The sequence below is a fragment of the Corvus hawaiiensis genome, chromosome 2 (genome assembly GCF_020740725.1).
Source record: "Corvus hawaiiensis isolate bCorHaw1 chromosome 2, bCorHaw1.pri.cur, whole genome shotgun sequence".
Lineage (NCBI taxonomy): Eukaryota > Metazoa > Chordata > Aves > Passeriformes > Corvidae > Corvus > Corvus hawaiiensis.
In genome coordinates, this window is record NC_063214.1 from 98,112,701 (window position 1) to 98,138,725 (window position 26,025).

The window sequence follows — 26,025 nt, forward strand, 5'->3', positions numbered from 1 at the left end:
GGTTTTCACTGGGTTGGGCAAGGCACCCCTCTATCAGCTGATGGGTCAGTTTGTCAGGGTTGATCACCTGCTCAGGTGTAAAGTCCCAGGCAACGGGAGGTGATAACTGCCCTAGGAACCTGCCCAAATCCTTCCATGCACCGTGCCACCCAGGAACTGACCTCTTCAGGGAACATTTTGATATCACCTCACTCAAAATTTGTTTTCTCATACACCAGCAAGACATCAGATTCCACAAACCCCATGATATGCTTACAGTACTAATTAAACAGATCATGTAAGGATGAACAAGGACCACGGGAGCCTGCATAATGAAAGCACCCGCATCAGTTCCGGGTAGGAAGAGAGAGATGTATTCCCTCATTGTCTCCACAGGATAGCTCCCCCAGCACAGCAAGGCCATCAATGCCAGGGAAAAGCACAGAGCCGTTGTTTGTATTAACATGTTCCCAAACTCAGCAAAATAAAGAGATAAGCAGTGCAGCTGACAAACTGTGCTCCACACAGGAGCTTGCTACTGGATAACTAATATTACCATAGCATGTGATGTATATCAATAGGTGCTGTTTTCTCACCCCACATCAGGCAGTAAAAAGGACTGTGGTGGGTTGACCCAGGCTGGATGCCAGGTGCCCACCAAGCCACTCTATCACTTCCCCTTCTCAGCTGGTCAGGGGAGAGAAAAATAAGGGGGAAAAACAGCTCGTAGGTTGCGATAAGGCAGGTCAGCAAAGCAAAAGCGAAAGGTTGTGCATGCACAAGCAGAGGAAAAAAGCCCAAAGATTTTATTCTCTACTTCCCATCAGCAAGCGATGTTCGGCCACTTCCCAGGAAGCAGGGCTTCAGGACACGTAGCAGCTGCTCTGGAAGGCAAATGTTGCAAATAACGAATGTCCCCCACTTCCTCCTCCTTTTCCTACCTTTTATATCCAAGCAGACGTCATATGGTATGGAATATCCCTTTGGTCAGTTTGGGTCAGCTGGCCTAATTGTGTCCCCTCCCAAGATCTTGCCCACTCCCAGCCTACTGATGTGGGGGCAGAATGTTGGAGAGACAGCACTGAGGCTGCCAGCTCTGCTCAGCAGCAGCCAGAACACTGGAGAGTTATCAGCTCCTTTCTAGCTCCCAATGAAAAGCACAGCACTGTGAGGGCTGAGCTCCATCTCAGCCAGACCCAATGCAGGATCTTAAGCCACAAAATTAACCCACAATTCTCAAGTAAGAGAAATTTAAATACTGTTACCTGTTTTTAAAAGTTTGTTATCACCCACCTTTCTTCTCCTTCCACCATTGGCAAGCTGTTTATAAAGTGAACTGAAGGAATAATTTAACCTGCAAATCCTGCCTGCAACTGGGGAGCACCACCAGCCCCCACACAACTGTCCTGGCCACTAATGCAGCTTTTTCTGCTCTGAGACAGGACAGAGATTCCTTCAATTTTTTTGACTACCAACAAAAATAAATGCCTACTGGGAAAAGTAATCTTGGAAATGTAATCCTAAACTCAGGAGAAAACCTTACTACTGTTTACAGCACTTCCTATGCATACTACATTTGCTTTGCTGCTCTTCCTTACTGTATCATTCCTCCTGTTTTTTATATTTGGGATTTCAGTAACAGCTGGGAAGGTAGGAAACTGCATGGACCATTATTAGCTTGATTATTTTTTGACATTACAGTACTCACATTACTCTTTTGATACTCACACTACTTTTGCTTGCACTACTTTTCATATGCAGAAATTATTAGCTCTTTTGAGCTATTCCTGCACAAGGGTGGGGGGCTTTTAGGTACATACAACAAATAGGCCATGAGAATGACGATAAATCTAACTAAAACAACAGACTTCACTACAAAGATATTGATTTGAAGCATTTCTCTTACAGAATTTTAAAATTATATTCTGTGAAACAGTTTACAGTATTTTTATCTCTTTCATTATTATTACAATTTAAAAGATTAACTAAAAATACCCTATGAAAAATTAAAACAGTGGAACAGTTCAATTTGATTGTATTTTTTCTGCACACTCCAAGAAATTAGGATACAGTTTATCAGCAACTGTGCTTAATTAGTAAGAAACCTATTTAAACCTAATGATATGCATGGCAAAGGTTGCTGCTGTTCAGTGGAGACAGAAGTTCTGCTTAATTGGGATGGTTTCAGATGGTACAATTGTTGAAACTGATGCTCTGCTCTGCTGGTTCAGGCTTGCAGTGGTTCTCTCGCTCTCTCTCCAACTTGTTGGGAACATTTTGCAATTGGAACTGACATAGCACCCAAAGGGCTCCCTGACTGATGCCTTTTACTTCCCAGCTCATGCCTCTGGCACCAGCTCTGCACTGCCAGCTGCCCCACTGCACAACAAATCTGCTGCCAAGGACAGGGACGACTCAGGGGCAAGGTCTGCTGTCAGCTCCCTTGAGTGTTGAACTGGCGCTTTTCAGTAGCTGGAAGGACTTTACCATCAGCTCAAGGGTTCAGCAACACAACACAGACATACCTGCTACACCTACCACACAGAGGAGCAGCAGTTACAGCTGCCTGAACAATGATTTCAGTGAGAAGTTTAACAGGTTTGTGACTCCTGCTGCTGTGACTTCCTCCTCAGCAAACGCCTGATGATTTTTATACTTTGCATTACTGCTACAACACCTGAGAGCTGCTCACTAACCTGTGGGAAATGGAGATGAAGCCTTAGCTCAGCTCCTAGAAGAGCCTCACTCAAACCTTTTGTTGGCAGCTCCAGTGGGAAAGGGTCACCAAGAGAGTCACATATTTTCTCAAATCTGCAGATGATCTCCCCAAAACACTCTGCTGGCCAATATAAGGAAGCTTGCAAAGCAGCTGATCTGTCACTCAGAAATAACAAAAATTGGCTCAAAAGATGGAAGTTTCTTGTGGCCATTAAATTCACTCTGAATAACTAAGGCAGCATTTTAGACAAAGTACCAAAGCCAGGACAAAGTTTGCACAGTCTGCAGCACTTGGCAGTGTGTCAGTATAACACGAGATGGCTCCACTTCCATCGACAAAGAGCTTAGTGCCACTGCAGAGTCCCTTGCATCCAACTAATCGTGCCCATCGACTGAAACCAGACCTGTCAAACTGTCCCGTGCCAGTCCACTCAGCCCTCAGGGCCAAGGAGCAGAACACTGTTGCAGCCTGTAACAGGGTGAGTTGGGGAGGTAACACAAGCCTGGGAAAAAAATGTGGAAATGGACGTAACTCCAAGCTGCTTTACAGATCAGCAGCTGTCTTCAGCAACAGACTGAAATACGGGAGACCACATACGGGAGCCAGCCTGCGGTAGCTGGAAATATTTAATGGCAGTATATGTATGATCCATCTTTAGCTGAACATTCTTACCATCCTCTTTTGCACTTTTGTTGTTTCCTTCTGGCTTTTCATATTCAAAATATCCTGCAGAATCAATGCAGACATTTTGTGGAAAAGGCTTGGTTTGAAACCATGTCTGCACTAGTTCCTATACAAAGTTTCACTGGGGTTTTGCTAGTACAGTCCTGCTGCTTTGTATTGATGTTCTCAGCACAGGCTGGTGGGAGGATGACAGAAGAGCTGAAGCAGAAAAGACCAGAAACATCAGCATTAGCCACAACAACAGCAGGTGGAGGGAGGGAGGAGTGGGAAAGACCAGTAAGTGTGTAGGGAGAATGGAAAACCAGAAGGCTTTAGAGAAAAGAAGGAAGGGTAAGAAAGTAGAAAACCGGGCACAGTGTAACATGACAGTCTGTAGGGACTGGAAACACAAATGCAGATGTGCACACTTAGTGCACCTATTTAGAAGTAAAACAGGACTTCTACTTGCCACTGTGAGCATGTCTGTCTGGCAGGGAATATCCATGCAAGATGATGCAGCGCATTTTAGCGCCTGTCAGTACCTCTTTAGAAAACACTGAGCCCCTTCAGCTGTCTCATGTTTGGCTAGATCCAAACCCCTACTTCCAACGGAAGGATCTTCTGGAATATATGGGGGGTAAAGCATCATTTCAGTGGTATGATTCCACTGTTCAGGAAACAAAACAACACCAATATACAGAGAGAAGGCTGTGTTCTAAAAAGTACCAACCCCAGGCTCCCATGTTTTTATGCAAGATTGTTGCCTGACCCACTGGATTTAACAACCTGCACTTCCATGGCCTTCCTACTGCTGGTCCTGTTCCCTTCTCACCTGGATAAAGGCCAGCAGGGTGACGGGGAAGTGAAATCTGCTCAGCCAGAATGGCGGCCCCTCCAGCCACACTGGTGAAAGAAACAGCCTGACCAAGCTTCACTATCCATCCAAGGGACAGAGGACTGGATATCTGGCATAGCACCTGGGTCACAGCAAGTGTTTTTGTATGGGGTGACCATGAAGAATAAAAAGGCCTGGCCTGGAACAGCTGCAGTAATACTTTGAAAATGCAGAAACCCAAAAGATCCTGATAACAAACATGGAGTCATTTATATCCATAGTGAAAAAGCATGAAAAGAATTGAACAAGACCAGCTCTGTACTATTGATTTTCAGATAAATGTATGGGTCTGGAAGCAACTGCAAGCACAAAATGAGAGAATTTGAATGAAAAGTTAAATGCTATTTTGGCTCTCCTCTGACCTTGCTGGCCATACGCTCTATGAAGATTCATTATCAGAACTGTAATTTGGTTACCACTGCAACAGTTTCAGGCATCCCAGCAGCAGCTTGCTGGAGCTGCTGAGGTTAAAGACAAATTTCTTCTAATTTTTTTGAGCTATATGAATGACCATTAAACAAGATTGCTAAAGAAGCAAACTGTCAAAGTCATTTCATTTATTTCTTAATATCACATCTGTACAATTTTCATACATACAGCAGGAAATGCACATTGATTACACAATGGCATTTGGCTGCATTTCCAAGTATAATACAGTAAGTGCAACTCCACTTAAAATGTACATTTATACAACTTAAACAAATTAAAGATTGCTACACCACTATCTGTGACAGTATAAAGCTTCATTTATGTTATGTCTCATTGCTAAACCACTTCCCAGTTAAATATAAAACATATTCAATCATTTTAAAATGGCCTTTGTGGTACCTGGCCAGCATATAAAATATTTGTTGTTTAAAATTTAACCATTAACTTTTTGTTTTAAAAAATAATCCTCTAAGCCTATTTAAACATTTGCTATTGAACTGTTACACTGACACTTTGTAGCAGGAACCAAATTTTACTCTCCTTTTGTTTGCTCTTGCATATCACCAAAAGAAGTTACATTTGCAATGTATTGCAGCTTTATTCAGATACAGCCAGGTGGTTAAACTATTTAACCATTTTGCTCAAAAGGTAAATAACATTTTTTATTAAAGAAAATAAAATTACATTTCAGAGATATTTGTCAAAATTTTAATGGGTAGAGTGCTACTAGCACTAAAAAAAAAAAAAAAAAAAGAAAAAAAGGAAAAAAAAAAGAAAATAAAGAAGATTATTAATTTATCTTTTAAGTAACACCTGAATATTCTTATAATTTTACTTTTGGAATACATTGGTCCACAGACCACATTCTTGTTACAGCTTACCAAATGAAAACCAAAATTGCTTATTGCCATCCCTGTAACAGGAATGGTTCAGTTTTAAACCTCCTTTAAAAATATACATTTTACAACCCTTTCACCTCAACAAAGGCGACACTGACAATAAATACACTGGTTTGGTGGGTTTTTCCTTCATTACGAAAAGTCTACAAACTACCTATTGTATGCCCTTTCTTTTTTAGATTTCTCCAATGCCTTGTCCATAGTTTTCTCGTTTTCTCCTCTACATTTGGGGCAGTACCATTTGCCCTTTGGTTTATGGTTGAGTCCCACACAAGAAAAGTGAAACCATTCAATGGGGCACTCATCATTATCACATCCTATCATTTCTCCGTAGGAGACTTGGTTGCACAAGCAGTATGTTGGCTCGTTAGGGTCAATAGGAAGGTCAGGCGGAGAAGCTTCCCGCTCCGCTTTAGCCTTGGATCGTTTCTTCTTCTTGGATGTTTTTGCTTTCTTCTCCTTTGGTGTTCCTGATGTGATGTCATCATGGTCATGATTATTTGAGGCATTTTCTCGATTCTCATTATTCCTTTGCCTCCTCGACCTCTTGTTGTTGGGCTTTTCAGCCTGTGCGATTGTCTCATTCTTCGACTTATCCTGGCTGGCTTTCCCGCTGTTTCCAGTGGTGTCATTAGTCTCTTGACAAGTCTCAAACAGTTCCACGTGGCTGTCCACTTGCCTTGTTCTGTTCTCAACGAGCTCCACCATCTGACTGACGATTTGGATCTTCTCGTCCCCCAGTTCCTGACTTCGAATCAAGGCTCTCTGTATGCAGTGCAACATTCTTCTCTTCTGCACAGCATCTGTCTCTCGTTTAAATTTTTCATAGTAATCATCCAGGTCCTTCAGAATCTCTGCAAAGAAGAAATAAAAACTATAAATATTTTTGACAGGGAGAATGGCAAAACAAAACCTCCCATTTTTCCTTCCACACAGCAAAAACTTCTTGTAACACGCAACGCTGATCAAAGACAGATTCCCTGAAGCTTGTATCTGACAAGCAGCTCATGACTCCACTGGATTACTTCTGTTCTAGTTGGTCCCACAGGAATGGAATGCAAATGCTGATTTAGAAGAAAAAAATTACTAAATATATTTTTACATATGTTGATAATCCTTCCCTTTAAGCTTTTCAGTAATTAAAAAGAACTAACTAAAGAAATACACATACTATCAAAAGTTCCAAAATTAACTGCAAAATTAGAAGGGAAATTAATTATCATTTTCTGTGTAACAACATTAACATTTTTAGTGAATGACAGACTGGGAGAAAGACAATGGGACAGAAAGAAAGCACAAACCAGTGTAGAAGCACGTTGCTGGGTTACTTGACAAGAGATGCAGAAGCACCAAATACATGGTCTGGACCCAAAGCTATTTCATCCAATACCGAGCTTTTCTGCTGAAAATATGAGGCCATGTAAATCTCTGGATTGCAGAACTAGGATTACAATATCCAGGATGTTTAGATTATTTCCTACCTATACTTTCCGTAAAATACATGTTGCTACTTTTTAAAACACAGAAGTATTACCTTCATTAAATATCAGAACAGGAGATAAAGTTGAAAGACAACATTAAAGATAATAGGCGCCAATGGGAGCAGCTAGAGCTTCTACTTTAAAATGCTGGCACTGAAAATATGTTAGATCCTGAACTGCACCTCAAGGATTGTTCTAACAGTTTATAAGAAACAACAATGCACAAAGTCTAGAGTTTCAAGAATGGCTCTGGAAACCTATTTTATGATAGATGTTTTTGAGTTTCATCATGATACACAAATCAACTAAAGCATACAAGACACTCAGCATTCCATATTAACTCCTCAAAAACACACGGAATGTTTTTCCTGCATCTCCTTTCTTCTCTGAATTTTCCCTTTCTCACAGGTTAGAACATTCTGTCTTAGAGAAGCAAAATATGCTGAGATATAAAATCTGACCTCAATTCATCTAACAGAAACCAGGATCTCTCATATGTGCAACTGGCATTACCAAAACTTTTTAAAAGTTACATTTATTCATTAATAGGAGAATGTGACACATATGCAAACCAAGAGTTACCCTGTGGTTTAGGTTTTGTCTTGCCTGGGCAGAGTTTTTAAACACGTATCATTTCCAGTGAAGACATGGAAATATTACGCAAGCTTTACTTTAGATTTTAGAGCTGCAGCTTGTCCTTCACATGCTGGTTAAGCACGACCTCTCAGCTGGTACTGCAATATAACCTATGTGACCAAATCAGTATTCTGATATGTTATTAACCATCTTAAGCAACTGTTGTGGTTTCTTTCTACCTACAAAAAAATGCCAAAACAAAACAACAACAAAAAAATGTCAAAAAGAAAGCCAAACCCAAAATGCCACCAAAAGACCCTTCAAACATACAGCAGATTCCACATTCAGAAAGGCTGAAAAAGCTGTGTTAATTATTTTCAGCCGCTGAAAAGCAAAAGTTTTATGCTTTAAGCTTTGGCACTTGAGTGATGCCATCAGTTTAACCCATCTGAATTCGGTGGGTGGGCATCTTCCATGAAGAACAGCCTGTCTCAATAGCACGAAACAATTACTGACTGAAGTTCGGCGTTAGGAAAACTTCGGTTCTAGCACTGCACGCTGCCATTCCCGCCCGGCAGCAGCTGCCGGCCCGGCGCTGTTCTGCGGGAGAAGCCCTGGCTGCAGGCTGGGATCCTGCAGAGCGCGGCCCGGCACGGGCGCGTTTGGTATGTGAGACACGGAGCGGGAGCTGCCGCAAAGCCAAGGATGCTCAGCACGGGCGTCGGGAGGGCGCTGCTCGCTCGGTGCAGCGGCCGAGAGAAGCATCGGGGCGGCGGTGCTGCGGCCCGGGGGGGCTGGCTGGGGCTGTCCGCCTCGGGAGCCCGGCTTCACGGGAATTCCAGGAAACCGCGCTCCCGCGCCCTGCTGCAACAGCGGGAGCGGAAAGCTGCATTCTGGGCGACTTGCGAACGCACACTCCCGGCATCACAAACGCCGCTCAGCCGAGGGGAAACCATGCCGCCAGAGCTCTACTCTCAGCGCAGCGCCGCAGCCTCACGGGGGCTGAGACACCGCGGAACGACGGCGAGCGGGACACGGGCGAGAGCCCGGCCCCCTCCCCGCCCCTCTGCGGCGCTCGGGGCCGCCCCGGAGGTGACGGAGCCGCCATTGTTCTCGGGCAGGAAACCGGGGCGTCCCCGCGGAACCCGCCGTGGGACCGGGGGGGGCGGAGCGGCCCCGCCCCCGCCGTCCCGAGCGGAGCCGAACGGACCCGCCTGGAGCAACAAACAAGTGATTGACAGGGAACAGCGACCAATCACAGCGGGCGGGAGCGCGCTCGCGCCCGCCCCCTCCGGCCATTCACGGGCGAGGGGCGGAGGAAGGAGCGGCACCGCCTCCCGGACACGTCAGTCACCCTCCGGACGGCCAAGGTTGCCCCGCCCCCTGCTGCGGCTCCGGCCAATCAGAGCGCGCCGGCCGGGGCCGACCGAGATATTCAAATCAGCCCCACGGAAAAGTTGCTTCTCGAAACGTCACGAGGGGGCGGGGGCGCGAGACGGGACGGCCCGGCCCGGGAGCCAATCCGCGTGCGGAGGCGGGGCGCGGCCGGCCCGTGGGGACGCCCCCGCCCTATCAGCGCCCCCGATGGGCGTGGCGAACAGCGATATGCTAACGAGCGGTGTCTATAAAAGGAGCACGGACGCCCCTTCCCCGCACAGCGCGGAGGTGCCCGCTGAATGTGGTTTGTCGGGGCGCGGTGTCCGCCCTGTCCTTTTCTCCCCTCCCACCCCGACCAGCCCCCCGCGGGCTCCCGAGGAAGTTTCCCCTGGACCCTTTCCCCGGGAGCTGCCGGGCTCTCATGGCGGGCTGCCCGAGGAGCGGCTCAGGGAACGGCAGTCAGAGCTCGCTGCCCACCGCCCCTAAAGCCACATGCACGGGGGCGCGGGCAGGAAGAGGGGGTCCCCCCCCTGTCGGCACCCCGGCTGTCACCGCTACCTGCGGCACAGAATAAAGCGCCCCTCCTCCCCCTCCCTTCCCGAGCGGACGCCAGCGACCAAGTGACAAAGCTGCCCCGAGTCCCGCAAACCGGCCTCCCCTTCCTTCCCTCCGCCCGTGGGGACGGGGACGGCGTGCCCCGAGCGCGGGGAGGGGAGGGGGCGCTTCAGCCCAGCCGTAAACGCGACCGTGTGGTTCCCCCCCCTCACAGCGCACACGCCGGTCCTGCCCCCTCGGCCCCCCCGCCCCGCGGAGCGGGGCTGTTTCACCGGGTGAAAGGAAACCCACCGAGGAGGGAGCGAAGAAAGCACACCCTGCCCCCCACTCTCGCCTAACCCCCCTCTCCTCTTCTCCCTCCCTCCTTCCCTCCCTCCCTCACTAGCTGCCTCTCTCCCCTACTACAGCCATAATGAATACTGTACATTCCTAAATGTTGTGCTGTAATCTCTCCCCCTCTATCCACCCAGCACTTTCTTCCGTACCCCCAAACCCTTCCACCTCAGCCCCACAGCCAGGGACGGCCCCCCTTTGTGCACCGCACACCCCACTTCCCTGCCCCCGCCTTCTTGGCCAGCAATTTACACAGAAAAGCAGAGTCCTTGCTTAATAAGAAAAGCCGGAGACCTTTTGTTCCGCCCCATGACAAGAGCTAACGCTGCAGATCAGTCCCTCTCTCTCCTCGGATCTTTCCTCCCGGCTTTCTTCCTCCTTTTACCTCCCAAAAATAAAACTACCATCCCTGTGGGGTGCAGAGGGGCAAACGGAGCCGAGGCTCAGCTCTAAAGAAAAGAAAGGGAAAGACACCCTTCCCCCCTGAGCCCCAAACCACACACACGGACACACACATATATAGAAAGCACTTACCTTGATATTTGGCGTCAATTTCCCTCATCAAGGAGACATTTCTCTGCAGATCGAAGGGCATAGACTCGATGGAGTCCAGATAATCCTCCACATAGTTCACTAGGTGAAGCTGGTCTCCGTTTGCAGGACTCAACATTTTCATCCGGCAAAGAAAAAAAATCCTTCCCCACACCTCTCTGTGTGAGAGCAAGTGCTGCTCCCTTCAAAGACAGTAACCCCGATGAAGGTCTCACTCCCTGCCCACCTCTCTCGGTAGCTCCCCCCAAAAAACAGAGGGAAGCTACATCTGACTCCTCTTGTATGAAAAAGAGGGAGAGAGAGACACACACACACCCTCCGCTAGTCCCCTACAGCCAGCAGCAGCTGATTGAATGGCTGTCGTTGTGGGTAATTCACGAAGGAGGTGGTAAGAACAATCAGAGGGATTTGTGTGTGTGTGTGTGGGGAGGGGAAGGGGGGAGGAGGAGGAGGAGGAGGAGAAAGGAGGGGGGCTTAAACCAGCTCCTCCGAAACAATCTGGAAACAAAATGTGCTCTGCAAAGTGTCTGTCAGAGGCAGCGGCAGCCCCTCTGCCTGCGCCAGCGCCGCTCTGCTCCGCTTCTCCTCCGCTCCCCCCTTCCCCGCTCTCCTCCTCACCGCCGCCGCCGCCGCCGCTCCCCGGCGATATCAACGCAGCCTCCTCGCTCCCATACGCCGCGCTAGATCCAACGTGGAAAACCCAAATACCAGTTTCAAACACTTGGGAAACATTCGGCCCCGCCAGGCAGGGCGCATGCGCTCCCTCCCAGCGCTGTGTACACACACACACACACACACACACACACACACACTCTCACACACTCACCGCACACACTCAATCCCTTCCCCCGCCCGGAACCTCCGCATATCCATCGTCCCGCCTCCCTTACTCACGTTTGGGGAGGGAGGGAAGGCGGCAGGGATGCGGGCCAAGCCAGGGGGCGGGCGGCTCAGGGCCGGCGTGGGCGTGGGTAGAAGGAAGCCCCGGGGAAGGCGGAGGCTCCGGTGAAGTTGTGCGGAGGCTGCGAGGCGCGCGGCCCGCGTGGAGGCTAGGGGAATCGCGGGGGCAAGTGGATGTTTTTGCGGTAGGGCACCGGGACTTTGGAGGAGTCTCGCCTCCTGCCAGCTCGCCTCGGGATGGAGCGCCTCTGAGTGCTTTCCTGGGAGAGGGGAACACTGAGAACCATGCGACACCACCCCGCACTACGGGCAGGGCTGTACCCGGCGCGGCGCCGGACGCCGAGGGGAAACGGGGAGCGTTCCGTCCCTCCCTCCTCAGCGGGCACCCGCATCCATCACCCCGCGGCGCCTGACAGCCGCCCCAGCCAATCACCGTGCGCCTCGCGTCCCGCCCCGCGGCTCCCTCGGCCAATCACCGCTGTGATACCGCTGCCCGGGATACCGCGCGCCGCGGCAGAGGGGGCGGTAACGCCCGAAGGGAGGGGGCGGGCCTGCGCATGTGCAATTCCTCCGGCGACGGGGAGAAAATGGAGCCGTTACGGACGCAGCGCGCCTACGTTTCCCAGTGGTCCCTGGGCGGTTGCGCATGCGTGAGGTAGAGCTGGCTGGAAGGCGGGAGGGGAGGAAAAGGAAAGGAGGGAGGGTGGCTGAGCGAGCTTGTTGCGGCCCCCTTGTTCCGCACAGTGGTGAGGGAAGGGTCACCGGGGGACGCCGCCGAGAGCTGCGTTGTAGAGGAGGCTGGCGCCGGAGCGCCCGCGCCCCGCATGGATGCTGGCGGAGAGGGCTCACTGCCGGGGAGGAGGAGAAGGGGCGCCCGGCTACAGCCGTGTGCCGCCCGCGCTCTCCCCGCCAGAGTGACCCGGGGGTCGTGAGGAGGAACCCGTCTGTCGGTCAGCGTTGCCTCTGTGTCATAGAGTCGCTGCCATGTCCCGGAGCCCGCAGGCATCCGGCTCTGCCGGGATCGAGGAGCGGGGAAGGCGGGGCTGGAGAGACCTACCCCTGCTCTGGCGAAGCAAAACAACGTACGCTTTCTGCCTCTTGTTTTTTTAGCAGACGTCACTGGCAATCCCCTAATTTAGGGGAGACTGAGTCATCACTTCTGAGCGCCCAGACTCGCTGGTGCAGTCGCTGCTCGGTGAGGCCCTGACGTTCTGCTCGCTGGAGGGAGCGGCGGCCTGGCTGGGGACCTCCGCGTCTCAGCCCCTCTGAAGTGTTTTCGCTGCTGCCATAGGCTTGGTGTGCGAACGCCCAGAGTTGGGGTTTTCGGGGAAGAACAGGCAGCTGTTTACCAATACTTCCAGTATCCTCCTACCCTCCAGTGGGAGACGTGCACCCAAATAATTTCTGAGGAGTGGAGACGGTATCATAGACCAAACCTATTTTGAACTGATACCAACCTGCTGTTTAGGGCAGATGTCAGAGGGCACGTCCTTGTTTTCTGAAGATCTATGTAAGTTCTCCCGTTATTTTCTTCCTCTTATTTTCTGTTTCCATGAGTTGCTGTAAAAAAACGAGCTGCTGAAGTAAACCTCACACACACAAGATCTCAGGTTTTTAACTTACAAGCACCATGGCATCTAGGCAGTGTTCCAAGTCAGTGTTTCTGAACCTGTGTGCTCTGTTTTACTGTGGCATAGAGAGGGAGTTGTCTAATGGCAGCACTAGCCTGGGAATACCTATTCTAGATTGTCGGCACCAACTTGGTAGTTAGAGCCTGTTTCACCCTTGCCTTCAAGAAGGTGAGCCACTGTCAGCAATTAAAAGTAGTTAACAGTCCCCTGGGTAGTGTAAGAATCCAAGCCAATAATTAACTCAGTAGAGGCAAGACATCTGAAAAGAATATAGATGAGTCCTAAAAAGAGTCATTCTTGCAAGAAAAGGTAATCATTCTAGACACACATAAGTAATTACACATGAATAAGAAATGAATTTGTAAAAGTACCTGCTAATTTACTAAACAGGAACTTTTGTCCCTCCTCTTTATAGGCAAAAAAATTAGGAAGGGAAGCTCCAAAGTGCACCTGTAGCCTGCTAAGTTTCAGTAATCCACTCAAAAGTATTGATAGTTTGGATGTGCTGAGGTTAGAGAGCTTGGTATCATTTGCTCTTAAAAGTGCTGTCTACTAGATCCTCCTCTGTTAGCTTCTCATATATTAGTAGAAGAGTGACAGAGAGAAAACCATCATGGGACTTTGCAGAAGTCCCTGGGACAGGGAGGGACTGAGCTCACCTGAGAATGCATTTGGTATCCACTGTGAAGGTCCCCTTTTACAGCTCTCAAAGATGATGCTTAGTGCTTTGTATAGTGCTGTAATCAATTATATACATGTACCCAGAAATACCTATTCTCTGCACACCCCTCTAGGCTCAGCAGCAGGTCAGCCATTGGTTTAGGAAGCTGGGGGGGGGGAGGGAACAATAAAATCAGGTGTATGTGTACATCTCTAGGGTGGAAAGTTTTAGAAGGTGTGGAGCTGATGCCCGCTGCCCATCTCTCCTTTTCCTCCTTCTCTGCCTCTTATTTTGGCCTCTTGCCTCTGAACTACAGTAGGTGAGAGATGGGAGATTTTGAATGAAGTTTCAGATGTTTTTTTTCATATTAGGGGCCCATTTTTTACCGTGGAGAAGAATTCACAAGTAGAAGTGAATGTCACATGTCAAAGAAAGATACTTTTATCCTCTAGTCAAATATAGGAAATAGGAAGAAAATGAAGCCCAGGAGTCTCTATCTCTCCTCCTTTGGCTCCCAAGCCCCTTTGCTCTGTTTACAAGAAATCTTTCCTATTTAGAACCCCAAATCTCTGTGGTTTTCAGAAGTTTCTTGAAGCTGTTGCCTTACTAGAGATCTAAACTCAAGCAGCTGGAATCAAGGGAACTTATAACCAGATCGACAGCTTGCACAACTACTGTGTAATATACATACTTTGTGTATGTATATATAAAATACTATCTACTTCATATAATATAAATGCTTTAGTAATTACAGTTGTTCCCATCATTATGGTTATTCCAGCTAATCAGCACAAAGTTCAGAATACTTGATATGAGGAACATAGAATCCCAAACCTCTGAATATTCCACAAATGCAGATACTGCATAGCTGGTATGAGGAATTCTGTCTGCCTCCTTTCTCTTCCTCTGCCTTAGCTGAATATTGCTACATGAAATACTGTTTAATCATTGTGGCTGCATCTCTGTTTACTAGAAAAGATAGTGTCTTCTGATCGTTTATCATTATACTTTATAGTACGGACAAATCAGATGAGTTATTCCTGCTAATGAATTGCTGTTTCTGCACCATTTAATAGCTCAATCCCTCTCCTGTAGTTACATATGCTTGGAGGGTTTTTTCCTTGCTTGTTTGTCTATTTATTCTTTGTGAGGCTAAATTCATGCTTACGTGGATGATGGTAATAGAATTTTACAAGTCTGTTCATTTTGCTTGTAGTCGAAGGTTTTGAAACAAAGTAGAAACAGTTAACATGCAAGATGAGCAGAGCTGAGGTTTGCAAGTACGAAGACCAGCAGAGAAGTCACGGTTCATCCTTTCATGCACTATGCACTGGCTGTGCCCTGGATAGTATATCATGTTTACAGATATTTAGGCCAGAAATACCTGTTCATGTCAACAAATGATGGTGGATGAATGGATTCTAAAATATGGAGAACAAATCTAGTTGAGTTTGTCCTTTTCCTGCTTCGCAGTAAAGGCTCAAGAACTTTGTGAGCTTTCCACTAACATTGGCCTGCCATTCTAAACGTCTCCTTTTTATTTATCAGTCAAGTTCTATTTAAGATATTTCTATTTAAGATATTTCACTGGATACACCTCATCTCCTCCTCTGCTTGCCCCAAGGCACTTGCACCCACTGCCTCTTCTCACACTTGTTTTCTGGCTACTGCCATCTCTTTGTTGCACCTGCTGCACCAGTGTGCTTCCAAAGCACTAGTGAGCTTAAGCAGCATTACGCTGGCATAAAAGGCGAGCAAAAGATTCTGACTGGAACAAGTAAATGTGCATTGCAGTAGAAGGCCAAAGCAGAGGTACATCTGAGTTGTCCCAGACTGTCCATGGAATGAGCACAGATCAAGGGCAACATATTCCATGGGCTCCACATTCCTTTAGTGAATTCAAGAGAGATACACCTCAACAGTTGGAAACCACTGACAAAGACACCAGTGTGAACCCTGGCTGAATTCACACCAGCCCTCAGACTTGTTTCTGTCAACTGTGGTGCAGGACCCAAACACTTCTGATGAAAAACAGGCAATGTTTGTCAGAGCAGTTGGTGGGTAGGTTTTCTGAACAGTAGTAGGTGGTGTTAAAAGCTAATAGGCTTTTGGTAAGAGCAGGAAAGTTTATATGGTTCTTTATGTCCACCAGTGAAATTTCTTTTGCAGTTCTTTTGCAGACTCCCTGTCCTCAGAATTACTCTTTTCAAATAGGTTCCTCAAGATGATTTCTCTTTTATAAAACATACTCTTTCCTTTATGAATATTTGGTGGAATGTCCATTCAACATTTACAGTATTTCTGAGCCAAGCATTTGTAATAAGATTGAGGCAATTTTTAGTCTCCTTTTAAAAGTCACACAAGATTCTGAAACAAACCAATAAGCACCAATAAAAGGACTATAAAAGGTAAATCACAATGTGTCTGCAATTACAGATTACTACAGAGCACCAACAGAAATTCAGAACACTGCAGTGGATTTAGCTCATCTTCGCTTCTGGTTTGTAACTTGTCTTAATAACCTTTCCCCCTGTATTTTCTCAGGTTCAGCTTCCTTGCCAGGTTTCCGAACTAGAACTTGATGAGAAGGGCCACAGATACTGGAAACATGCTCTTGATAACACAGCAAATGCAGCCTTTTTCCTCTGTCAGCAATTCTAACATGTTGTGGTTGAATTTTTTAGAAGAAAAATACAGCACCTTTAGCAGTAGGGGGAAACCTGTAAAACAGTACAAAGCATGTGTTTCCTAATAATAAAAGGAAATGAAAAATTACTTTTTAGCTTTATTCATGTATGATACAAAACATGCTCTGGGATTTGTGCACTGATCTTACCTCTGGGGACAAATCCTATACTCCTGGGACTGGAAACTGGAAAATAGAGAAGCCAGGTGAGCCAAAATCCCCAAAGATCCTCCCTGCCCACCATAGAAATGTTGCCAGTGCTGTTGGTGGACAGCACACACAGCTGTGCTTCTAACAGATTTTTCCTTCTTGATCAAGGATAGAGGGGAAACACTGCCTTCTTACACATGCAGATAAAGGGACAGAAAACATACAGACCCCTTGTGAGGTGTTCAGGAGCCACTACTTTACTTTAGAGTTTCAGTTTTTAATTTAAAGGAAGTTTTAGCTGTAATGACTCCTAAGAAAAACATGAGAACATGACCTGACAATACTAAATACATGTGTGTCCCCTTGGAACAGCAGTTTACCTGAAGCTCGGGCAGACATGCCCCAGTGGGATTGTGACTAAGAGCTGTACTACTCTGCAGATCACATTTCCTCCTGGGTATTCAGCAAGTACAGAAGTAACAGGAGTACAGCAGGCCCAGGCCTGGCACTGATCATGTGTACCCTGGCTCCAACTGCTGGCAGCCTCTGAAGGCATCTTCTACTCCAGATGGAAGCAAAGGTCTCTTGATGGCATAAAGTCCTTTGCTGCTATTGTGCCTCTCTGGTAGATGACTGTTGTGTCACACACATGTCCCACACAAGTCTCAGAGCAGGAGTAAGGGTACCAGGATAGGTGACATAAAGTAGAGGTGTGCTTACGGCCACAGACTGATTGATTCTGAGAATGCTGGTATTTTTAACATGAATAATTTATGGTTCTAATCCACCAGCATTAGTTTCGTTTTTATTTGAAATTAGATTCTTTTTGTACTTCAGTGCTTGAAGAACACTTTCCACCATTCCACTGGATGTATTCTACTGCATTAAATCTCAAGAACAAATGATGTTAGCTGTTTATTTCAGGCATTTAATAATTGTGCCCTTTCCCACCATCATAAAATAACATTTTAAAGCAGGACATAGAGGTTTCTGGACTAAATGCTAAAAGCAAGTCTGGCTAGCAGAGACATTAAGCCTTCTGAAACCAATGGGAAAGAAAAAGCTCTTGCATTCTTCTGATCTGTTGGCAGTTCCATCCATGATAGCTAAACCTGGAATTAAGGCTCAAAAACATCCATTGTTACTTAGTATTGATTTGAACTCTGTCAAAGTGCTTGGAACCATACAGAACAAAGACAACAGAGTTAATGACAACTCTTAACTAGATGTGTGTTGAACAGCAAGATGTCAAAACCAGCTCATTATGGAAGCTGAAATAATTGGCTTGTGAAGCTTCCTGAGAAACATATAAAGCAAACATTTACAAAGGTTATTGGATGGTGTCTTCAATTTCATCCTAGGTAGTCTTAAATTAACAAGCCCATAAAACAGGTTTCTTACTTGATCAAAAAGTTAAGATTGTTAAATGACAAATTTTATGGAAAGTACCTATTAAAAGAAAAAGGAAACGTGCCACTGGCAGGGCTTTATATCTGATATGCTCTAAAATGAAGTAAGGTGTAGACAGACATCAAGTACTATATAAAAGCAGTGGTTTTAAATGATCTTGTTACTTATGAGAAAAATCTGTTAAAATCATCCCTGGCAGATAGACGAGGAAACAATACAAAGACTTTTGTGAGGCAGCTCACCACAGGCAGACCTGCAGCATCCAGTCAAGAAACACTGTGATCGTTCAGTATTACCTTCCTCCCAAAGGCCAGCAAGGTGCTTCAGCAGGTCACAGTGGTCTGAGAAACCTGAGAAGCCTCCACTCCAAACAGCCTGTTTAAAGGCTCATGTGGAAGACAGTCAGGAGCAGGATAGACAATGTGCTGGCACTGACAGTTCACTCTCTCTTCTCATACAAGAGCAAGGGTGGCCACAATTGGAGCTCACAAGCCTTGACTTCAACACATGCCAAGAGGGTGCTTCCTAAAAATGGCAGTAGACCTGCAGTACACCTTGTCAAAGGCTGGGATTGATGTGGGTTCACAGAGGATGGAGAAATTAATGGTACAGCAATCTACTGAGGATGGGTACAAAAACTTGGGGGTGTGAGGCAAAAAAAATCCCAAGGCATTCAGTGGAGGATGTCATCTGGTTGGAAGCTGGAAAAATATTTGGGAAAATATTCACAGAATCATAGAAAGGCTTGGGTTGGAAGGGACCTTAAGGATGATCCAGTTTCAACCCCTCTTTCATGAGCAGGGACACCTTTCACTTTGACCAGGTTCCTCAGAGCCGCATCCAACCTGAACACTTCCAGAGATCAAGCATCCACAGCTTCTCTTAGCAACTTGTTCCAATACCTCCCTACCCTATGAGTAAAGAATTTCTTCCTAACATCTATCTAAACCTCTCCTCCCTTAGTTCAAAACTGTTCCCCCCTTGTCCTGTCACTATCTGTACATGTAAAAAATTGCTCTCCCCTTTCTTTGTAAGTCCTGTTTAGGTACTGGAAGGTGCTATAAGGTCTCCCTGGAGTCTTCTCCAGGTTGAACAACCCCAACTTTCTCAGACTGTCTTCATAGGATAGCTGTTCCATTCCTCTGATCATCTTAGTGGTTGGAAGTTTGTGGAATTCTCACTTGTTTCCTTGGTACCTGCTCATAGTCACTTTTGGAAACAAGGTACTCGTTTAAAAATACTTTTGGCACCCTTATGTCTGTTCCATTACACTGTTACTCTAATTTAGTAGCTTAGTTTCTCAAGTGGTTCAAGGCACTGCAGCCAGTTAAGCTCCATTTCCTCGATATGCTCTGTAAGAAAGAAAAAAAAAAATCCACAATGAGGAAGCAGACCTTGACAGTCAGCTGGCTAAAGGCCATGGTAGCCGGCAGCACTCTGTATAATTTTTGAAAATATCCAGGTCAGGTAAGACAAGTACGTGGGAGTCAGGGGAGTGCGTGTTTTCTGAAACTCTGATTTATTAAGTCCAGTTTGGGAATAACACGACATGTTTTATTTTCAGAAGCTAACAGAGTGCCAGCCGTTCTCTGACTTGAAAGGCAAAGCAAAAATAGGTTCACTCCTAAACTGACCGAATTGACTTGACACAATGGAGACCACTTTGGTAAATTAGTCACACATTTCCTACAAACATCTCCCTTAAAAACCTCTCTAAGAAGAAGCCGCGCTGGGGTTATTCCGGAGCACAAAGCTGGGTACGCGCTGTTTCAAGGGGGGCCTGGCCAGCCCAAGCCCCGCACCGCAGGCTCACCACAGCACCGCTCCGAGGGACGCGCCGGGACCGGTCCGAGCGGAGCGGCGGCGCTGGCCCGGCGGGAGGCGGTGGCGCCCGGCCCGGCCCCGCCCTCAGGCGCCGCCTCTTCCTGCGCCCCGGCCGCGGCGGCCCCGCTCTGCCGCCGGTCCCGAGCAGGCGGCGCGGCTGTCGCGGCGGGTTCTGCCCGCTCCCCGGCCGGGGCCGGGCGCTGTGAAGGCCATGCTGCGCGGGGCGGCGGCGGCCCGGCGGTGCGGGCTCGGCCTCGGTCCCGGTTCCGGCCGGGGGCAACCGGGGGCGCGGCGGTGCTCGGGCGCGGCGCGGCGGCGGCAGTGGGCGCGTCCGGCGGGGCGCGACAGCGGGATCGTGGCTTACAACAGCCGGAGCCAGAGCAAGGAGCCGCTCGTGCTGGGCACGGAAGGAGTGGCGACCTGGTAGCGCCTTGCGGCGTGGCGGGCGGGCGTGGGGGTGGCGAGGGTGGCAGGTGCGGTTTGTGTCCAGAAACGGCTCCTGTCTCCGGTTCTGGGCTCCTCTGTACACGAAAAACATGGAGCTACTGGAAAAGGTCTAGCGAAGGGTCGCGAAGGTGATTAGGGGACTGGAGCATCTCTCTTGCGAGGAGAGACTGCTGGAGCTGGGCCTGTTTAGTCTAGAGAAGAGTGAGAGGAGATCACATCAACACATATAAATATCTCAAAGGTGGGTGCCAAGAGGATGGTGCCAGGCTCTTTTCGGCATTGCCCAGTGACAGGACAAGGAGCAGTGGCCATTAACTAAAACACAAAAAGTTTCACCTCAACATGAGGAAGAACTTCTTTACATTGAGAGTGACAGAGCACTGAACAGGCTGCCCAGGGGGCTCGTGGAGTCTCTCTCTCTGGAGACGTTCAAAACCCACCTGGACACATTCCTGTGTAATCTGCTCTAGGGGACCCTGCCTTGACAGGGGTTTGGACTGGGGGATCTCCAGAAGTCCCTTCCAACCCTAACAGTTTGGTGATTGTTTGTCTCCCCTCTCCGCAGGTACAGCTGTGGACCGACGGTGTATGACCATGCACACCTCGGGCACGCCTGGTGAGTTGTGGATTGTAGCGTGGGGGCATCCAGGCAGGTATACAGTGCCGGACATCCCCACGCCTGTGGTGCCAGGGATCCAGGCAGATACACGGTGCCGGACATCCCCAGGCTGCAGTGTGTGACCGAGTGACAGAACTGTGACTGGTGACATGAGGCCGAGGCCCAGCCCTTCGCCTCCTGAGCTGTGCAAAGGGCAAAAGTCTGTTTGTTACGTGTTTTTTCCTCTTGGGCTGGGGTAGTACGTAAAGGGGCTGTTGGTTCTGCTGCCTGGCTGAGGCAGAGACAGAGTGCGTGTCTGTGTCTTGGGAAGAAGCATTAGGAACGTGTGCATTTTGTTTGTGTAGGGCGAGTTGTTTCAAATCGTACCAGCATAACATGACCTCTCATGCGGAGGAGTTGTGAGCCTGGAGCGGGGCCTCTCGGCTGTGTGAAAAGATAGTATCGCCTCAGATTTAGTTCGGACATTGTTGGCACCAAGGAAAAGCCTTGCAGGGTTGGCTGATAGAAACGTTCTTTCAAGGTTTACAGATGAACACATCGTATCTTAAATCTCAGAAAATCCAGGTAGCTTAAAGGCCTTTTTGCATGTGGCCTGTTTTACTATGTTAAACATTTTTACTATGTTTAAAAATAAAAAGCCAATCCAGAACAGCACAGGTTTTTCTCTGTAGTTCATTAGGATTGTTACAACAATAAGCTAGCTTCATTATAAGTAACTTTGAAAAAGTGCTTTAAACCACTTGTTTCAAAACAACATACCTGATGAATAGACATGCAGGGTGTCTGCTGTTCCTGTGAAACTGAGAGGAGTTGCAGCAGCTCAGCCTGCTCTTAAGGCTCTGTCTCCTCATTCTTAAAAAGCAAGTTATGTTGTGCTCTTTGGAAGAGCAGGGGTTTATCAGATAATTGCCGTCTGTATGAAGATCAGATATTGTGCATTTCAGTAACTGAATAATTCCCTTTCAGTGTAAGGGATTTCACAGCTTCTTGTCCTGTCTCAACTTCATTCAGAAACTTCTGTTGAATCTTGCTCATGTTGAATTGATCCATTGCAGTACTGCACAAGTGCTGCTTTGTTCTGTAAAAAGGAAGACTTAAAATTATTATACAGAAGTACTGTTGTCAGTGCTAATGTTAATGCTGCTGTACTGTTGTCTATATGTGGTGGTGTCTTTTTCCTCCTTGCTTTTGTCAAGCAGAAAGCTGACCTAGCTTTTTACAGGTGACCTAAAAATCAAGAAAATGATATCTTGGACTTTGTTTGTACTTAGTGCCTTCAGGGGAACTTTTTTTATTTTAACGTCATAGTAATTTGTGTATTTAAAGCTACAGTTGTTGTGATACAGGCTCCATTACAGTTTACCTTGAAATAATTACGATTTAAAATCATTACTTGAAAGTAACTGTGTAAAAAGATGGTTATAAGTTTCTTGTCTTTATCCCTCAGTCGAGGTTCTCTAGTCTGGTAGGGCCTGTCCTGCCTGACATGGTGTCATAAGGGAATTGGAGAGGTGCTTCTGTCCTAAGGGGTATAGTTGATCTAGACCACAAAATGTTTATAGAGGTGGAGAAGTGGTTTCTCTTGCCTTCAGACTCTTTTGATTAAAAGAGGGAGTAGAAAGGCCTTGTTCACTCTTGGCTGGTTTTTTTACCCATCTTCTTACCCTGTGTCTAAACTAGCAATTTCAAGCTTTCCCGTTGTGGAGGTTTGCCATACATCTGTGTCACCTGGGTTTGACCTCTTCACTTGCTGATTTAAGAAAGAATGGCTAGTGCTGAATATTGCCTTTGGTGTATCATGCAGACACACCAGGTATAACTCTCTTTTTCAGCACCTCTTTAAGCACCTTCACGTGTTGTTCCACAAGGTGTCTGCAGCGAAGACCTTTTGCTGTCTTTACTCATCAGTTAAACCCTCCAGTGTGGGAGGAGCTGGCTGTTCCTTTCCAGTATCTCTGGTCTTACACATGTCAGTGTTGACATCCTGTTGGTCAGCTGATTTGTTCAGGATGCTGGAGTACTCTTGGTTCTATTTATTTATTTATTTTTTTAATGGTATTTTTTTTTCCCCAGTAGCTAGGTCCGACCACAGAACAGCTGAAATGTGTGCTGCTGCTGAGGGCTAGGAGATGCGCTGGGAAACAGCATAAAGTCAAACGGGATGGTGGCTGTTGCTACTCTGCCGCTCTTGTTAAATACCATAATTTTGTTGTACTCCTGCCACATGTTCTCTTCTCACTAGAATTCCTTTTTTCCCCCCTCTGTCTTACATTTGACTTGTGTCAAGTACAACAAATGCAGCAGGTAATAATGCAGAAATGGATCATGGAAATGAGTTTGAGATCCTTGAGGAGAATTTGGAAATAATGGCATTATTTTTCTGCTGTCCTCTTTCCACTCAACAAGGAGTTCTTACTTCTCTAAATAATTTAACATTCTCTACCATGTTGTGCTTCCAGTCTTAAAAACAGATGCTCTGTCTGCCTCCATATGACATCCAACACCCATTCTATATTGAAAAAAGTAAGACAGGCAAATAATAGTATTTTTTTCCCCAGTTCTGGGTCTGACCTTGATTGTACTAGTTTGAGCTGCAGCCTGGTTGGCATCCAGGTTCCTGGCCGAGTGCTTGGAAATAAGAGTAGAACCAAGCACAAGAGATTTCTCTTGTGCATGCTCTGTTACCCCGTGATTTTGACTGTCTGTTTTGTCTCTTTTTTTTCAGTCCTGAAGTGGTAAAGACCCTGCTTTCTGAGGTGTCAGGAAATCTGCTCTGGCTCTTGCAGAGTTTCTTCCATTAATTCAGTTGGAAGATGAGAGGGAACAGTGTGAAATTTGTGTCTGCTCTGGGAGCAGTGACTGCAGGGCTGTTAAATCTAATATCAAGCTTTTGATGCTGCCGTTGTTCTCTGAACAGGATCCAAAGACCAATTAAATATTCTTATGGAATTGTGTCACCACATTAGATGAACCTTACTCCCAGTGAGCTGCTATTGATTAAAAACTATCTCCCTGGCAGCAAGGCTTTCAAAAAGTCTTTTTTCATCACGGGCATGGTGCAAACAACAGCAAAATATCTTTTTCTTCATCAAGATATCTTTTTCTTCATCAAGATATTACGCATCCATAAATCAGTACCTTAGTATCACCTGGCACCTGAAGGGAAGGGTGCAAATCCATTTCTAGTAGTTGTTTACATTTCTTTGTTCTGAGGGCCATGGGAGTTGCAGTTTGTGTGATGCTGTGGGTGAAATGGGAACATGCAGGTCTGTGAATCTCCTTGCTGGCTTTGGAGAAAACACAGCCCAGAAAGGCTGAGGATTCCCATCAGCTTGCAGGGCAGACTCAGAGTTTTTATTAACCATCTAGTATCCCTCCTAGTAATTGGGTTTAACTCAGTCTAAGTGTGTTTTGAGAATTACAAATGGAGAGTCTGTGAGCAGAAGGAGCTGCAGCAGCCCTATACAGTTTGTCAGTCTGTCAGCATTCAATACTCTGCTTTGTGACAAAAATCTTGAATAATTTTCAGAATAACTTTTATTCTCAAATGTAAATAAAACGAAATTACCTACAGACCATCTACTCTTTGCTGTCAGAAAAGGTATGTGGTGGTGTGTGAATGAAATAGTTTATTGTTTTATTATTATTGGTTTTCTTAGGGTTTATCAACCCTAATAAAAGTTCATTTGAATCGTGCTTTATTTCTTCCTGTTCTTCTGCCCCATGACTTTTGAAAACCTGTTAGAATATACAAAGCCCAAGGGATGTATTTCAGTACTATCTGATCTCTGTGTCTTATTTTGTCCTGTTGGGTTTGAAAGAGTCTCCTGGCTCATGTAGCTTGTGATGCTCTTCTGTACTTGAATAAAGAGATGCAACAAAAGAAAACTCAGAAAATTTGATGTAATGTGTCACTAATGCCAGAAGAGGGTAGGCCAGTTCAAGAGAAATGTGCTTGACTTCTGTGCAGGTAGCAACTGATTTTGGGAAAACACCTTATGTGCTGAAGATCTTTTCATTGCAAGTGTTGGGGTATTTAGATTGTCCCTGTGGCTGTTGGTTATTTTTATTTAAGTTTATTCTTACTACTGCATGTTCAAAAGCTTACATTTCTTTCTCTTCCAGCTCCTATGTTAGGTTTGATATAATTCGAAGGATAATGACAAGGTTTTTTGGAATTGAAGTTATCATGGTGATGGGGATCACAGACATAGATGACAAGATAATAAAAAGAGCCAGTGAGGTAGGTGTTTGCTGCAGTCTTTGACTAACCTTTTGGTATTTTCTGAGCTGCTTACATAGGAAAATTAGCCTGGGTATGGGGATCTTTTGTTATGTTTCTTTTAATTAGTAGATTTAATTAGAGATTTCTGGTCATCTGGTGCGGCTGTAATGGGTCTGGGAATGAGGAGGCCTAGGTGTCAAGAGTTGTGTGATGGAGAGAGGCACAGAGGGGGGCTACATTGCAGCACCCACAGGTGGGATCCTCCTGCCCTCTCCCACTGCCTGGGAAGCTAGCAGGGAAAAAAAAGCCCTGTGTGAATCTTCAGCACAGTGAAACTATCCCAAAACTTAACAGCCAGAAGGGTTCTGACAGTTCTGGAGAAGTGGTGTGTGCTGTGACCATGAAAGGCAGTACAGTACGTGCAGCACTGCCACGTGAGGCTGAGGGCAGTTCCTGGAAGGTGCCGAGCACCATCTAGCTGCAATATCAGCACCTTGGAAAGCCTTGTCAGGCCTGTCTGTCACCTACAGGAAAGTTAACATTGTGTGTAGGGGTAAGTCTTGATAAGACTGGGGCTGTAAGTGGTTCTCGGTTGAATTTTATTCTGACCTTTTTTACCAGAGGAGCTTGGTGAATAGTTATTGCAATTCTTTTTTTTTTAATTGTTTTAAAAACACCTTTTGAACCCTGAAGCACTAAGAGTGTGTTCTGTGTTTTATTCTGTATTTTGAGTCTTTTGTTTTATTTGTTTTTAGAATCTGTAATTCTTGTCTTTGGAATCATAAGTGAATGTGTTGGATTGAACTGCAGTTGCAAGCTTTAAGATAGTTTCTTGTAGCCAGAGAATTTGACAGCTGTCCCTTTTGCTTAATTTTTAAGTAAACAGATACTTTTGCAGTTAAATATAGGGCACTGCATTCAAATGAATACTAGCACACCACTCCTGTAGAAATATGTCTGTTCCCTTAGTCCATTTACTTCCAGTTTTCTAAGGCAGTAAACAATTTAAAAACA

At 46.5% G+C, this 26,025-nt stretch overlaps 2 protein-coding genes and 1 long non-coding RNA gene across 7 annotated transcripts in view; 1 reads left to right on the plus strand and 2 right to left on the minus strand.

Annotated features, from left to right (window-relative positions):
- Positions 1 to 4,798: 4,798 nt before the first annotated feature.
- On the minus strand, positions 4,799 to 11,669 carry ING1 (inhibitor of growth family member 1). Of its 2 annotated transcripts, none has more exons than XM_048328254.1 (2): positions 10,441 to 11,669; positions 4,799 to 6,438 (listed from the first exon to the last, which is right to left on the minus strand). In XM_048328254.1, exons 1-2 carry the CDS (start codon positions 10,580 to 10,582, stop codon positions 5,735 to 5,737), a joined length of 846 nt encoding a protein of 281 aa, XP_048184211.1. In that variant the 5' UTR covers positions 10,583 to 11,669; the 3' UTR covers positions 4,799 to 5,734. The 2 variants fall into 2 exon arrangements, with proteins under 2 accessions (XP_048184211.1, XP_048184220.1); XM_048328263.1 differs by lacking the exon at positions 10,441 to 11,669 and adding an exon at positions 6,886 to 8,693.
- Positions 11,670 to 11,909: 240 nt separating this feature from the next.
- Positions 11,910 to 26,025, plus strand: part of CARS2 (cysteinyl-tRNA synthetase 2, mitochondrial) — a 44,350-nt gene continuing 30,234 nt past the window's right edge. Inside the window, exons 1-4 of one of the 4 annotated variants that reach the window (XR_007208159.1) lie at positions 11,910 to 12,013; positions 12,469 to 12,868; positions 20,733 to 20,783; positions 24,912 to 25,029. Coding sequence is in view for 2 of the 4 variants with exons in the window: in XM_048328217.1 (XP_048184174.1) it covers positions 12,867 to 12,868; positions 20,733 to 20,783; positions 24,912 to 25,029 (171 nt within the window). In the remaining 2 variants the exon portion in view is untranslated. Of the gene's footprint in view, positions 12,014 to 12,468; positions 12,869 to 20,732; positions 20,784 to 24,911; positions 25,030 to 26,025 lie in introns of those variants that run through there. The other 3 variants (XM_048328217.1, XM_048328226.1, XM_048328239.1) reach the window with 3 other exon arrangements.
- LOC125337967 lies at positions 16,055 to 16,635 on the minus strand. Its single transcript, XR_007208162.1, has 2 exons — positions 16,487 to 16,635; positions 16,055 to 16,370 (listed from the first exon to the last, which is right to left on the minus strand). It is a non-coding gene; the product is annotated as an uncharacterized LOC125337967 (long non-coding RNA).

What these genes read in the sequence shown, in the direction of transcription:
- ING1 (XM_048328254.1), bottom strand. Translation starts at nt 10,582, where the DNA reads ATGAAAATGTTGAGTCCTGCAAACGGAGACCAGCTTCACCTAGTGAAC. An exon ending in AATTGACGCCAAATATCAAG is followed by an intron (nt 6,439 to 10,440) that starts GTAAGTGCTTTC and finishes TCTTCTTTGCAG; the next exon opens with AGATTCTGAAGGACCTGGAT.